Raw genomic sequence first — 15,336 nt, forward strand, 5'->3', positions numbered from 1 at the left:
GAATGCAGCCTAATACAGAAGGTGTGTTACTGGCCAGATAATCAGGTAACAAAAAGAAGGCGGGGGGGGGGGGCAAAAAAGAAAACGAATGCACCCACCACATTTAGAATTCGCAAAACTATAATATATTACATTTTTGGTTTCGGGCTGAATATTGCTTTAAATGAATAGAAGGAGGAACCAGGAAAGGCAAAGTATAGATTAAATTTACACAGGTAGTCCAATTCCTCCAGGATGGCACATCAATACATGTTATTGCCAGAAGGTTTGCTGTGTCTCCCAGCACAGTCTCAAGAGCATGGATGAGATTCCAGGAGACAGGCAGTTACTCTAGGAGAGCTGGACAGGGCTGTAGAAGGTCCTTAATCCATCAGCAGGACTGGTATCTGCTCCTTTGTGTAAGGAGGAACAGGATGAGCTCTGCCAGAGCCCTACAAAATGACCTCCAGCAGGCCACTGGTGTGAATGTCTCTGACCAAACAATCAGAAACAGACTTCATGAGGGTGGCCTGGGGTCCTGAAGTCCTCTAGTGGGCCCTGTACTCACTGCCCGACACCATGGAGCTCAATTGGTATTTTCCATTGAACACCAGAATTGGCAGCTCCGCCTCTGGCGCCCTGTGCTTGTCACAGATGGGAGCAGGTTCACCCTGAGCACGTGACAGATGTGAAAGGGTCTGGAGAAGCTGTGGAGAACGTTATTCTGCCTGTAACATCGTTCAGTATGACCAGTTTGGTGGTGGGTCAGTGATGGTCTGGGGAGGCATATCTATGGAGGGACGCAGAGCTCTACAGGCTAGACAATGGCACCCTGACTGCCATTAGGTATCAGGATAAAATCCTTGGACCCATTATCAGACCTTCTGCTGGTACAGTGGGTCCTGGGTTCATACATTGGCCTCATGAGGCGAGTGTATGCAGCCAGTTCCTGGAGAATGACTTAATTGATACCATTGAATGGTCCCCACACTCGCCTGACCTAAATCCAATAGAACATCACTGGGACATTCGATGCAGCCAGGTTGCACCTCAGTCTGTTCAGGAGCTCAGTGTTGCCCTGGTCCAGATCTGGGAGAAAATACCCCAGGACACCATCCGTCATCTCATTAGGTGCATGCCCTGAAGTTGTCAGGCATGCATACAAGCACGCGGGGGGCCATACACACTACTGAGGATCATTCTGAGTTGCTGCAATGAAATTTAAACAAAATGGACTAGCCCGCTGCATCATTTTTTCACTTTGATTTTTGGGGTGTCTTTGAATCCAGCCCTCTGTAGGTTGATATTATTTCCAAACGATGCGGCATCCTTTCCTTCCTAACACATTACCCAGTCCATATCAGTATTGATATCCAGAACGAGATTTTTTTTTTTTTCTTTCCCCATTAGGATCTGATGGGTTTTCAAAGTGTCCCTGTAATTTTTTGAGCAGTGTACATGCATCGCTTCGGGTGAGCACTCTTGGCAGCCTGCACCTTTCTCCCTGATGACTGCGGGAGTTTGGTTTCCGCAGCTTGAGCAGCATTCATAATCCAATACTGCCACTTAAGTTATTGTGATTCATTCTAATGATAGTGCTGTGTTTATTGCCATTTTTATACTCTATAAATGTGGGTTCTCTGAAATAGGATGCAAGGTGTATTTTTCACAAGGACAAAGCTATAAAAAGCCAACCTTTCCCATTCTATCCAAAAAGGTAAAAAAAATGTTTTGGCTAGAATTGGGCTTTAAAGCGGTTGTAAACCCTATAAAAAAAAAAAAAAAAAAAAAAACCTGCAAGACAAAGGCATAATGAGCTAGTATGCATCGCATACTAGCCCATTATGTGTAACTTACCTTAAAACGAAGCCCCGACACGGACCCCCGGACATCGCTGCGGGCGCTGCCATGATCCCTCGCAGTCTCTACCGGGTTCGGCGGCTCCGGCGCGCTGATTGGCCGGAAGAGACGGCTCCGGCGCGATGATTGGCCGGAGCCGGCAAACATAATTGAAGGTCCCCCCAGACCTTCAGAGCGCTCGCGCGAGCGGCTGCATGCACTGTAAATATATCCATAACCGTGCCGGTTTAGGAGATATTATTTGTACCTACAGGTAAGCCTTATTATAGGCTTACCTGTAGGTAAAAGTGTCAAAAAGCGGGATACTACCGCTTTAACACTTTAAAACCTTCACGCCAATAGTACGTAAATATGTGGTCCCACTGTACTGCTTTTTTTTTTTCCACTGGGCCGCATATTTTACATATCTCCTGGCGTATTCCCTGCACAGAGACCGGGGTAACAGAGAGCCCCATTCTAACAATCGGGACCCAGAACTCCCAATTCCAGGTCACCTGATCGCCTTAGATTGGCTATTCAAGTGATCAAATCTTCTCACAAGTCGGGGGTCGTCTTATACGGCGGATGCTGGAGCCGTCTTATACGGCGGATGCTGGAGCTGAACTGGAGAATATGCGGTGGGGGATTGAGAGCCACACGGACTGCCTAAGCTGACAGAGAACTCCCATCCAGGCTCCCCGCCCCTACCTCCACCGCTGTCCAAGTTAAAAAGCCTGTGATTTGTTGTTGCTAGGGGCGGTCCTAGCAACCAATGTACCTGTTAAATGGAAAGTTGGACACTTCCTGCCTTATACTCGGACATGCTGCATCTGCTGTGTAAGGTAAGGGGGGGGGGGGGGCTGTAAAGGGGACTGTGAAAGGGAGTAATGTGCAAGTAAGGGGGGACAACTGTAGAAGAGACTGGGATACAAGGAGGGGGAATGTGGAGGGCATTGGGATACAAGGAAGGGTACTGTGGAGGGGACTGGGATGCAAGGAGGGGGGGTTGTGGAGCATGGCAGCTACCATGGATTGTTTTATCCTTCCTTTCAGCTTTAGGCCCCTTTCACACAGACGGACCGTTCAGATCCGCCTGTCCGTTTTTTTGGCGGATCTGAACGGTCCCCCCATGCATCTCTATGGGGCATCGGATGTCAGCGGAGACATGTCCACTGACACCCGATCCGATCCGTCAAATCTGGACGGATGGAAACCCTATTTTCCATCCGTCCAGCGGATCGGATGAGAACGGACCGACAGTCCGTTCCCATCCGATTCCCCCATAGAGATCTATGGGGCTGTGACAGCTGTGTCTCTGCACACAGTGCGGAGCACAGCTGTCATTCTCCTGCTCAGCGGGGGATCGGCAGAACGATCCCCCGCTGAGAAAAGCAGAGTCCGTTTGACGGACTTACTGTGTGAAAGGAGCCTTAGAGTGAATTTGGAAAAGTTTAATCCACTTGCACTGTTTTATGCATACTCTATATTTTAACTGGAGAAGTTGGGGGGTCGTCTTATACGCCGGAAAATACGGTAGGTCAGCCCCAGGGTTAGTGTTTGGATCATTGGGTATTTTTTGAATAGGAATTTCTTTTTTAAATTAGTATCAGTGTGTTTTAGGCAGGATAATTAAAAAAGAAGAAAAAAATAAAAAAACATTTAACAATTTTAGGCCAGTTTTCCCTTAGATCACAGGTGTCAAACACAAGGCCCGCGGGCCGAATCCGGCCCTCCAGGCCATATTATGTGGCCCTCGCACCTCTCCTGTAGCTGCAGGAGAGCTCCAGTCTTCTTCCAGACCTTATACTTTCTGCTTTCCAGCAAAGCCTCCAGCTTCTTCCCAGCAGCACCACAAGGTAAGGGAGGTGCACTTTGATGTAAGGGAAGGTGGGGGACTCAACGTTTGATGGTGGAGAGGCTCTTGACCTCTTATGTAAGGGTAGGGGATGCTCTTGACATCTAGTCTTACAGACACAACCGGCCCTTTTGAGGGCAATCAATGCTGATGCGGCCCGCGATTAAATTGGAGTTTGACACCCCTGCCTTAGATAATACAAAAAAAAAAAAATCTCCATTGCCATTTACCACCAAATGAAAGCCCAAATTTTCCTGAAAAAACAAGGTATAATCCACCTGGATGCACAAAGTAGTTGCGATAATATGTACACGAACATGCCAAAGTTGCAAAATTGGGCTGTGTATTACCCTTCGGCGGCTAAATGTCAGAAAGAACCAGGCTTCCATTTTTTCCAGCTGTAAAACCTCTCAAAAATTTTAAAATCCCCTTTAGCATCAGGCCACCAGGCATGCACAAAACATTCTACACAGACAACGTAGAAGTTACGAATTTATTATTTACACAATTTGTAAAGTACACAAATACAGTAGTGATACAAATTGTTTTTTAAGCAATAAGTATCAATGTACAGGATTTTCTCCTGATCCCAGGAAAACATTCGGTCGTTTTATGGCAAAAAAAACGAGGGAATGAGCGCTCCCCTCAGCTGGAATAGACGACGCAAAGATCTTGTGTACAGTGGTTAGAAAAGTCGGTCAGTTAACAGGACATTCACAGATATTTACAAAGAAAAAAAAAAAAGCACGCTGTGAAGAATCGTACGGAGAACATGGGACATGCGCAAAAATATCTTACGGGTTATACTAGCATACGAGGACAACTCCTTCTGGGACAAGCCTCACATTTTAAGAAATAATCAGTAAAACTCCCTTACAACAAGAACACAAAGCCCTACCTAGTACTGTAAATACCCACCTAACACACTCCTGTACCATAAAAAGGATTGCTGTGAAGGCTACAGAAGGAAGAAGATATTTAAACCTTTTAAAAACACAACCAATAGACCACATCGAACATTTGAAACCCACCCTTTTCCCCCTCCCACCTCCCGCTAGCCCCACCCACCCATCACAAAATTTAGACAATCGTCAATATTGCAAAAACATCCTTCCTGTGGGCAACCCATCTTATGAGCCAGCACCTCTGAGGGTACGCACTGCTGCTCATTGGACGTGAGGGATGCACGTTGGGACAAGTTGATGTCAACTCTACGAACACTGAAGTGGCCTTCAAAATTGATTTGCTACAGTGATAACTTGAGGCTTCAAGAACAGTGGCAATGCAATGATCCGATACTATCCAAGGCTTCAAAAATCTACAAATGGACAAGATCATGACTTTTCGATATGGAACTAATGGTGTCTATACAACAGTGATATGTTTTAGAACAAAGACTGAGAAAAAAAATTGCAAGTGTTTTTTTTTTTTTTCCCGTAGAAAATAGAGGTAACAAATTTTTTGACACTATGAACGCCAATGCTGCAATTTTTGCTGCGTTAAACCTATAACAGCTATGCATAGGAATGCTTTTATCGACCCCAATAAAAAAAAAGTTGAAGAATTAAAAATATGAACAAAACATATGTACTTTACTTGGGAAAACTAAAAAATTAAAAAGGGGGAAATGCACACAAAAAAAATTTAAAGAAGAGAAAATTAAATATTCATTAAAGAGAGGGAAAAAACAAATAAAAAATACTAACATGAAGCCCATCCACGCCTGGACACTTTTTCAGTAAAATTACCAACTGCTCATCTTACATGCTACAAAACTGCTGTCACTATGGAAGCAGACAAATCTGGCACACCCACAGATGTCATTTTTTTTCTTAACACGCACACACAAAAAAAAGATTACATTTAACGTACAGAATAAAAAGGGCCCCTGAAAAAAGTAAAAGATGGCAATTCTGTATTTGGCGTCAAGAGTCTACGCTTGCACACGGGTGCTCAAAGTTCTCGCATGGCTTATCGCGCCACTCCACAAACTCCATCCCGCCAGCTGGTAATTGCTCGGATTATTATCTTGGTAAAAAGCATGTAAAGCTCCATTTTCCATTTGGTTAGTTTTTAATTCAGGGTTCTGTTGTGGTTGTGATTTTTTATTTTTTTTTTTTAATTTTTATATTTTATTTTTTTTGCTAGTGAAACCACTGAAAAGGTTAGCCATGCATTAAACCGCCCTCCAAGGGGAATGTGATCATCGGTGCACAGTGGAAGGGAAACCGCTGGAAGCCACCCGACTTGGAATCTGTAAGGCAAGGAATAAGATCTGAATCAGTGAAATCGGTACAAATCAAGTATTTAATAATAATAATAATAATAATAATTAAAAAAATAAAATAAAAAAACCCTTCCTGAAGCCCAAGCCATTCTTTTTATTTTAGTTTTGGATAGAGTGAGAGAATATTAAGTTTATTTTTGTCTGACCTCACCGGGGAGATTCTCCTTCATTTCCTGCTACAGTGACACCTATATAAAATTTGAGAAGTTGTCGCCACTGGAACAGGAAGGCACAAATGGAAATAAACATGTTAGGTCAAACACCTCCTCACTCCATTAGGCTTTTTTTTTTTGTCTGCGTCCCCAATGGGGAATGTTCAGATTTTCCTGCCCTGAAATCTCCCTAATAAAGAGAGACGGAGGGCAATAAAATCTGACAGAATCTAAAGCTAGCCATAGATCTCGGCCAGTTCAGCAGGAACTGGCCGACATTCAAACCATCTATGGGCATGCGGACTGTACCTAATGGGCCATACACACTAAGATTTTCTGAAGACTTTTTCCTTTAGACTTACCAAAACCATATAATATGAGGTCAAACCTAAACACTTTACATTTGTATGCAATCTGGCAGGCCCTTGCACTACATAGAAAAGGTAAATCTGAAGGAATTCTAACCACAAAAGTTGGATAGTGTGTATCCTTGAGTACAACTAGCATGTCGGATTTTTCACGCAATTATTGCCAGAGGCTATAGCCACAAGGAATAATCACTGTGTGTTATGATGGTTAGGATGGCTCACCCCGCTGGGAGAACACAATTTCTCTATGGGAGGGATGCCCGTGTTGATGGGGGAATTGAGCGATTTTTTTTTTCCTGCAAAAGAAAGATCGCATCATCTATTGTTGGCTTTACTCTCCTCTGCCCTATCCGAAATTAAATAGTTTGCCTTAAGTTGGGCTCTGAAGGTTGATCATCATTTAGCTGATGTCATTAAGGGACCCCCTAAGACCAAATGAAAAAAAAAAAAAAAAAAAAAAAAAAAACACAAAAACCCAGATCATGTTGGAAAAGTACCCAGAGCGCAAGACAAAGAAATACCCAATCTTAAAAATATTGAAGCCTTTTCCTCTATCAGGAACTATTTTCGGCTAAAGAAACAGGAAAAAAACACTTGTGAGCATACACGTCTCAGATTACTGGATGGTTGGAAAAAAAAAGCATCCCACAATTCCTCAAATTTATCAAAACACTTCTGGTTTTGGCAAACCTTGAAATAAATATTTAGTTAATGCCACTACTGTCATTAAGGCCTCTTGCACACAATACTCCTGTTTGAGCATCTACTTTTTCCAGACCTTTTTTTTTGTATGTATTTGCGAGTATTCGCGAGTGTTTGCGTGCATTGAGGCTTAAATTACTGACCAAAAATGCAGATTTTTCTATTTTGTTCTTACTGAAGAATGCACAGCGCTTGTTTACGCGCCTGTATGCATAGGCACATTACAATTAAAACGGCTGTATTTTAGCTCAAAAAGCTGTACTGAGCATTTTCAAGCCGCGAGACGCTCAAACAGGAGTATCATGTGCAAGAGGCCTAAAGGGAACCTGTGCTTAGAGAAACCACTCTGCCTGATATGCTGGGTCCATGGCTTCAATACAGATTTCAGTCAAAGTTCTAACTTCACTTGCCGATTTGCTGGACCCTTGTTTCAGATCCATGACTCAAATCCAGCACAACAGGTCACAAGTCTCCATACTTCTCTCAGCACTGGTTTCCTTTAAAATGTTGTTCAATTATTATACAAAAACATTGGTCATGTTATGTCAATCTATTTCCCTTATGCAGGGGAAAGTGACAGGTTCAACTCACTGGTGACCCCATCGGCTGCATGCGTTCAGCTTCTGTCCCGACACACTGTCTGGCTATTACGAGTGAAGAGAAGAGGCCCTTTAAGCTCCATATTGGTAATGGGGCAGGTAGAGCCTCCTAGTACACAGGGATGAGGAGACTACCCGCTCCCATGCAATATTACAAGGTGCTGAAAAGGCTAAGCACTAGCATGGTCCCATAGGAGGAAAGGGACCGAGTCACACGATTCCTTTACTGTTCTGGGTACCTCTTTGCTCCAAGCAGCAAAACCGAGCATTAGGGAAGCAAAATATTTTTCCCATTGGTGGGACTGCCATTAAAGTGATCCTGTAGACTGCCATTAAAGCGATCCGGCTACTTTACCCTGCATGACCAAAGCGCCCTCTAATACGAACCTATCATATTCATACTGGATGTAGACCTATTACATGTGGAACCCCCTTTCAAGCCGGAAGAGACTCTTTGGGACATGTAAATAATAAAGTGATGGTTTCAGAAAACATGATGGCCATGGACGTTGGGAAAAGCCAAGACCATGTATAAACCAGTGTTCTCTGCAAGCAGTCTTTCTTCTACCTTCTTGGCCGATATGTCTCTGGCATAGTACTTATATTGTCCAACACTCCAGATAAAGTGACTAGGCGCAGGCAATGTACTTGGGGATGCAGTCTGGTTCATAGGGAAGAATGAAGGAACTGACAGACCCTGTCCCTAATCATCCTCCTATTGATGTTAATTGAAGACCCAATCCCCTGTATCTGGAATACGGACAATTTACATACTGAACCAGCCCTGTACAGTTTGGCCGTGTGGAAGAAAAGACTTCTGCTGAGAGAATGTAGCACTCTATATGTACAAATTGCCTTCTAGGATGCTGCGCTTTCAATAGTTAAATCACCAAAGATAATGTCTCTTGTTTAGCGGTGTCTAAATTTAGCTGCATCAGCATGCATCGCTTAACTTGAAAATAATTAGAACTAATTTGCTCATCTAAAAAAAAAAAAAAAAATGTAATTGTTTTTAGGACGAGGCTTTCATTTCATACAATAAAGACCCTGCTTTTGTTAAAAGGTTGAGAAATGGATGAAAAAAAAAAAAAAAAAAAAAAAAAAAAAAAAAAAAAAAGGGAGTTTTTTTTTCCTTTGTGCACAAAGAAAATAAAATACATTAGCATCTCTTTACCAACTCACATGAATACCATAATATAGCCGTGATACAGACCACATGGTCAGAAACCATGCCGATTGGTTCCCAAACATTAGTAGAGAGCCGGCGCCGTCTGACAGGCCGGTTCTCACATCTAGTGGCGCTTTTCCACTGCATGGAACCGAACGGTTCGGTGTAGGAACGGTTCGGTACGGTGGCGCTTTTCCACTGCATGGAACCAAACGGTACGGCTCTCAAAACAGTACCACCTCCACTGTGGTTCCAAGAGGTACCATACCCGGTACCATATCCCACAATCCTTTGCATGCAGTCACTACTAGCCACTGATTGGTCAGAGAGACGTTATCCCACCCACATCACACCCACTTAACTTTAGTACTACTTTAGTGGAAAAGCAAACCATACCATACCGTACCGAACCGTTCCAACACCGTACCATGCGGTACCAGCAGTGGAAAAGCAAACCGGGCCGAGTAGAGCCGAGCCGGTACTTGCAGTGGAAAAGTGCCATAGGAGCACGCAGCACTGTGCGCTCCAAGCTGTAAAAGGAAAATGTAAGGAGCATTGTGCAGGGAAACTTTAGAGCCCCAACGCCATGTTTTAGTGAACTTTATACGGATCATTTGGATCAAGTTTGTCCAAACAAGCCATTTGCTTAACCAATACGTGCAGCAGCTGTCAGCTCTGTATAAACTTCAAGTAGTATCAGCTACACACACTATGTACACGGTGTTCTAGCAGCAGCACGGGTACATTCCCTCCCGCGCCTGGAACAAAATTAAGTCGGGTTAAGCACTGCTCAGCCATTCACAAGATGCACCGAAAACTTCGGCAGTCGAAAATGGCGTATTTGCCTATAATACAAGGTGCCAATAATGGAACCTAAAATGTACGGGATTTTAGTGTGCTTTTCACAGGTCATGTGACTCGAAAACCGCATCAAAAAATGCAACACGGGTGTGTTATTGATGCATTCTTGCTGTGGTTTCCATGCATTTCAACAGGAAGGTGCGGTTATTTTTTAAATGATCGAACATGCAGCAAGGATTTTTAACACCACAATGGAAGCGCAATGGACCAGTGTGAAGATATACATAGAATTTAAAGGGATGCATTTTTCATGAGCTTTTCTTGCACTTAAGGTGCCGCCAATTACAAAAAATTCAGGATATTAAAAAGTTGAATTTGATACAATTATAGGTAAAAAAAAAAAAAAAAAAATTATATATTATATATATATATATATATATATATATATATATATATATATATATATATATATATATATATATATATATATATATATATATATATAATTTTTTTTTTTTTTGTTAAACGGTCATTTTCCGTTTCAGCCAAGTGCATTATAAATTTTCAGTTTCGGTAGCAAAATTTCCATTAGGTGCACCTCTAATTTTAAGAATGAATACAAAGATCATCCGATTTGCTGAAGTGGAGGATGTCATTTATTAAAAAAAATACAAGACTTCCTGTGAGCGCTCAACCAGACTTGCTTTTGTTCCAGGAGCCAGGCAGGGTTGCCAAAACACAACATATACTCAGGCTTTTTTTTATTTTTTATTAAAAACAAAGCTTTCTCGGATTGGCAGAGATCATGAGGCCATACTCCACCTCGGCCAATCAGAGGAAGCCTTGTTTTCATTAAACAAATACTAGACTTCCTGTGAATGGATAAGCAGCACCTAAAATCGACTTGATTTTGTTCCAGGAGCCAGACAGGACTGCTGAAACACATCGCTGTATACTGTATGTATCCGAGGCTATATACACTTTATACAGCACAGACAGCTAGTTCAAGCAAAGAGCTTGTTTGGACCAAAACAATCTCTCACTATAAAGAGTATTTTTTTTTTTCCAACCTAAAATTGTAAAGTTCCTTCTGTCGTCAAGATTTCATATCTTTTAAAGGGAAATAAACTAAAATGACCATTTAAAACCCAGATATGCATATTTTGTTGACAGTACTTCAAGTAAATGGTGACAAACGTTCATCCAGAATCCTTGCAATGAAAAATGAGTGTAGCCGGTAAAGGTGAAAACGCACATTCAGTTCATAGGTCAGTGTCCTCCGCTACAGCACTCATCTACACAATCTAGCAACTACCTCGCTTTTAATTCAGAAAAAAAAAATATAAAAAGTGGAGGAAAGGAAAAGCCGGTGGAGGGGGGGGGGGGGGAATATCACAGCAACCAATCAGATCTTCATTTATAAAAATAAAAGATTACCTGCTGGAATCCGATTGGTTTAACCTCTCTGGCGGTCTGATGTCAGGATTTCTGTGCTAGAGCGGTACATTGTTTTGCATGGAAATCGGTTTTAGATTTTAAAACTAACCTTCCCCTGCGATCCCCACCATCCTCCCACTGTGTGCTCGGCTGATGCCGGCACCTGTCTTCGTTTCCTTCCCTGCGAGCGCTGCGACGCAGGGGGGGTGGAACTGGCGGCAATTTCAGAAATGTAAATACACAAAACAACATGATCCCACGTTGTGATCCTAACGGATTACACTGCATCATGCCATTTCACCACAGGATTTCTTCTGGTGACTTTTCCAGTGCTCTGCCTGTGCTATTCCAGTGCTTTGTGCCTGGAAAATAGAGAACGACCATGGCGTCCAAAAAGCGTTTTTTTTTTGCACAAAAACGCTTTTGGACGAACTGGAAAACAGCGACAGCGATTGGTGGGAAAATTCGTCATCGGGTACAGAAAGGGACGACAGCGACGATTCTGTGGAATTTGGGAAAAATATCAAATGATTCTTCAGAATTTCCAACGGAGCGATGTGCCAGAAAGAGAAATCAGAATCGTCGCTGTCGTCACTTTCCGTACCAGATGACGAAATTTCACACAAATCACTATCGCTCAGTTCAAGTAAGTAAGTTTCGGTGTCGCTGTTTTCCAGTTAGTCTAAAAGCGTTTTTGCACAAAAAACGCTTTTTGGACGCCATGGTCGTTCTCCATTTTCCAGGCACAAAGCACTGGAAAAGCACAGGCAGGGAACTGGAAAAGTCACCAGGTGAAATCCTGTGGTGAAATGGAATGATGCAGTGTAATCCGTTAGGATCACAGCTTTGTATCATCTCATTTAGTGTATTTACACTTTTGAATTTGCCGCCTGTTCCACCCCCCTGCATCGCAGTGCTCGCAGGGAACGGAACCGGAAGGCAAGTGCCGGCATCTGCCAAGCACAGAGTGAGAGGACAGTGGGAGGAAGGCAAAGAACGGTTTGAATCTCTTTTTTGCGCTGTCTACCATATAGGGACACTTCTGATCACTGCCTGTATCTTTGGACACTGGCACTTTTTGGGGACCAGTGACCCAAATACAGTGATAAGTTCTAAAAATATGCACTGTCACTGTACCAATGATACTGGCTGGGAAGAGGCTATCAGGGGCAATCAAAGGGTTAACTGTGTGCCTAGTCTGAGTTTTCTTACTGTGTTTGAGGTGCTTTTACTAGGGGAAGAGATGGAGTTTATTCCCTGCTTTGCAGAGACACAGGATCCATGCCTTCTCTACTGACAGAACGGCAATCTGCCTTGTTTAATTAGGCAGACTGCAGTTCTGCCTCTCTGCTGGATCATCAGTGAGTGCCGGCGGACAGATTGCCAAATCCAAAATAATAAAACTTTTTATCTGGGTTTTAATAACTTTGATTTAGTGTTTGCTTATCCCATCAAGTGAAGAGCCTATACTTGTGGCAGAATACCTTAACCTTCCTAGCAGTATTCCCGAGTGTGGCTCGTGGTTAATGTTCAGTACCAAAAGCGGTAACCCCGAGCCACACTCAGGATTATCCCAGAATCACACTCACTTTCCCTGTGATCCCCCACTGTCCTCCAGCCTTCCTCCCACTGTCCTCTCGCTCTGTGCTTGGCAGATGCCGACACTTGCCTTCCAGTTCCGTTCCCTGCAAGCGCTGCGACTGCCACTGTGCTGCCTTTGTGTATGTTCACCGCATGAGCTAGCTGCCGGTGGTTCCTACCTGAAAGAGCCACATCACGTATACAGGTGCATCTCAAAATTAGAAGATCATAAAAAAAAGTTTATTTCAGTAATTAAATTTAAAAAGTTAAACTTCTATTTTATATAGAATCCTTTCACACAGAGCGATATAAAAATGCTTGAAATATCTTTTAATTTTGGATGATTATAGCTCAGAAAATTAGATTACATAGGACCAATAAAATTAAAGCTTTTTAAAAACAGAAATGTTGGCTTACTGAAAGGTATGTCCATTTACAGTATAGAATGCAGTAAATACTTGGCCAGGGGGGGCTTTTTGCTTGAATTACTGCATCAATGCGGTGTGACATGGAGGCGATCAGCCTGTGGCACTGAAGTGTTATGGAAGCCCAGGTTTGATAGCGGCCTTCAGCTCATCTGCATTGTTGGATCTGGGGTCTCATCTTCCTCTTGACAATACCCCACAGATTCTCTATGGGGTTTGGGTCAGGAGAGTTTGCTGGCCAACCAAGCACAGAGATACCATGATCATTAAACCAGGTGGTATCAGGGACTGGAAAATTTTATTTTTGTCTTACCGTAAAATCCTTTTCTGAGGTTCACTGATGAACACAGCTCCATGTCTTCTAGACCCTTAGGCTTCTGCTGCTCTCTCTTCAGGAGTAGGATTAGGCGGAAACGCCCTTAAGGCAGTCCCAGGGGGTATACCATCACTTCTTGTTATAGGACTTGGGTTGAGTTATGCATTCTTCTGACACAAACTAAACAGAGGGGAGGGTGCTGTGTCCGTCAGTAAGCCTCAGAGAAAAGGATTTTACAGTAAGAAAAAAAAAAATCCAGTTTTCTCTTTCGCTCACTGATGGACAACTCCATGTCTTCTAGACCATTGGGATGTCCAAAAGCAGTGTCAATATGAGGGATGAGAAAAACACAGCAAGACATAAAATTACCAACATGGGCTAAACATAGCCAACCAGGTAAAAACAGGAACAACTGGAGCTCACCACCAGGAAAAAAAACACGCGATCAAGAGGCAGGAGTCTCTGCAACCGTAGCCTGCAAAACTTTGTGGCCGAACGCAGCATGAGAAGATGCAAGTACATCCACCTTATAAAACTTTGTGAATGTGTGTACAGAAGACCACGTAGCTGCCTTGCACACCTGATCCACTGACGCCTGATTACGGCATGCCCAGGAGGCAGCAAGTGTCCTCGTAGAATGCGCCTTGACAGGGAAAGGAGGAACCTGACCCTTAATGGAATAGGCCTGCACCACCGTCTGCCTGATCCATCTGGAAATGGTCGCAGTAGATGCTGCCTGCCCCTTACGAGGTCCATCTGTAAGAACAAAAGAACCGGATTTCCGAATGGACTCAGTCGCCGCCAGATACACCCTAATTGTCTAACTACATTCAGGGAGTGTAGGGCAATTTCTTTGGGGTGTTTCAGCTTAGGACATAAAGACAGCAACACAATATCTACATTCAAATGAAACCCCAAGACAAACTTAGGAAGAACGCCTGACAGGGTTGTAACACCACTTTGTCCCTGTGAACCACCAGGTAAGACGACTGACAGGACAACGCAGCCAACTCAGACACCCTATGAGCAGATTTAATAGTGACCAAAAAGGCCACCTTCTGCGACCGAGTGAGCAGAGGAAGTTCACATTTTTTCAATAGGAGGCTTTTGAAGTACCGACCGTACCAAATTGAAATCCCACGGAGGTACCAGGGATCGCACCGGAGGAGCCAGATGAAAAATCCCCTGCACAAAAAAAGTGTGAACCAAGGACTTAATCACCAATGGCCCTTGGAAAAATATGGCCAAGGCGGAAATCTGGCCCTTGATGGTGCCCAGAGCCAAAGCGTTGATCTACACCTAGTTGTAGAAACTCCAACAGGCGAGACACAGAAAAGGAACGGGGACTCACACCAAGTAATGTAGGCCTTCCAAACAAGATGATAAACCTTCCTAGAAGTGGATTTCCTAGCTTTCAACAGTGTAGGAATCACCAACTCTGTCCTGTTAAAGCCAGCGACTGTAAAGCAGGATGGAAGATTGGTCCCTTAGACAGAAGATCTTCCCTGAGAGGAATTTTCCAAGGAACGTCTGTTACCAGTCTTACCAAGCCTGCAAACCAAGACCGGTGAGGTCAGTCTGGTGCCACCAGAATGACTGGAATTCCTTCCACCTCGATTCTGCATAGCAGTCTCGACAGAAGTTGTATTGGAGGAAAAGCATAAATCAGACAATACTGACTCCATGAGGCCACCAGAGCATCTGCCAGAGGATCCCAAGACCTTGACATGAGCCTCTGCACATTCCTGTTGAGACAGGAGGCCAACAGGTCCACATCGGGAGTCCCCCACTGGAGACAGTTGATGAAACACCTCTGGATGGAGAGAC

General features: G+C 43.5%; 1 protein-coding gene across 2 annotated transcripts in view; it reads right to left on the bottom strand.

The window, feature by feature from the left end:
* Positions 1–4,152: 4,152 nt before the first annotated feature.
* Positions 4,153–15,336, bottom strand: part of CSNK1D (casein kinase 1 delta) — a 72,356-nt gene continuing 61,172 nt past the window's right edge. For both annotated transcript variants that reach the window (XM_082272479.1, XM_082272480.1), the window contains one exon: positions 4,153–5,927. In XM_082272479.1, the coding sequence (XP_082128605.1) occupies positions 5,877–5,927 (51 nt within the window). In that variant the 3' untranslated portion in view covers positions 4,153–5,876. The remainder of the gene's footprint in view (positions 5,928–15,336) is intronic.

Source organism: Pelophylax lessonae (genome assembly GCF_965119305.1).
Source record: "Pelophylax lessonae genome assembly, chromosome: 11".
NCBI classification, from domain to species: domain Eukaryota; kingdom Metazoa; phylum Chordata; class Amphibia; order Anura; family Ranidae; genus Pelophylax; species Pelophylax lessonae.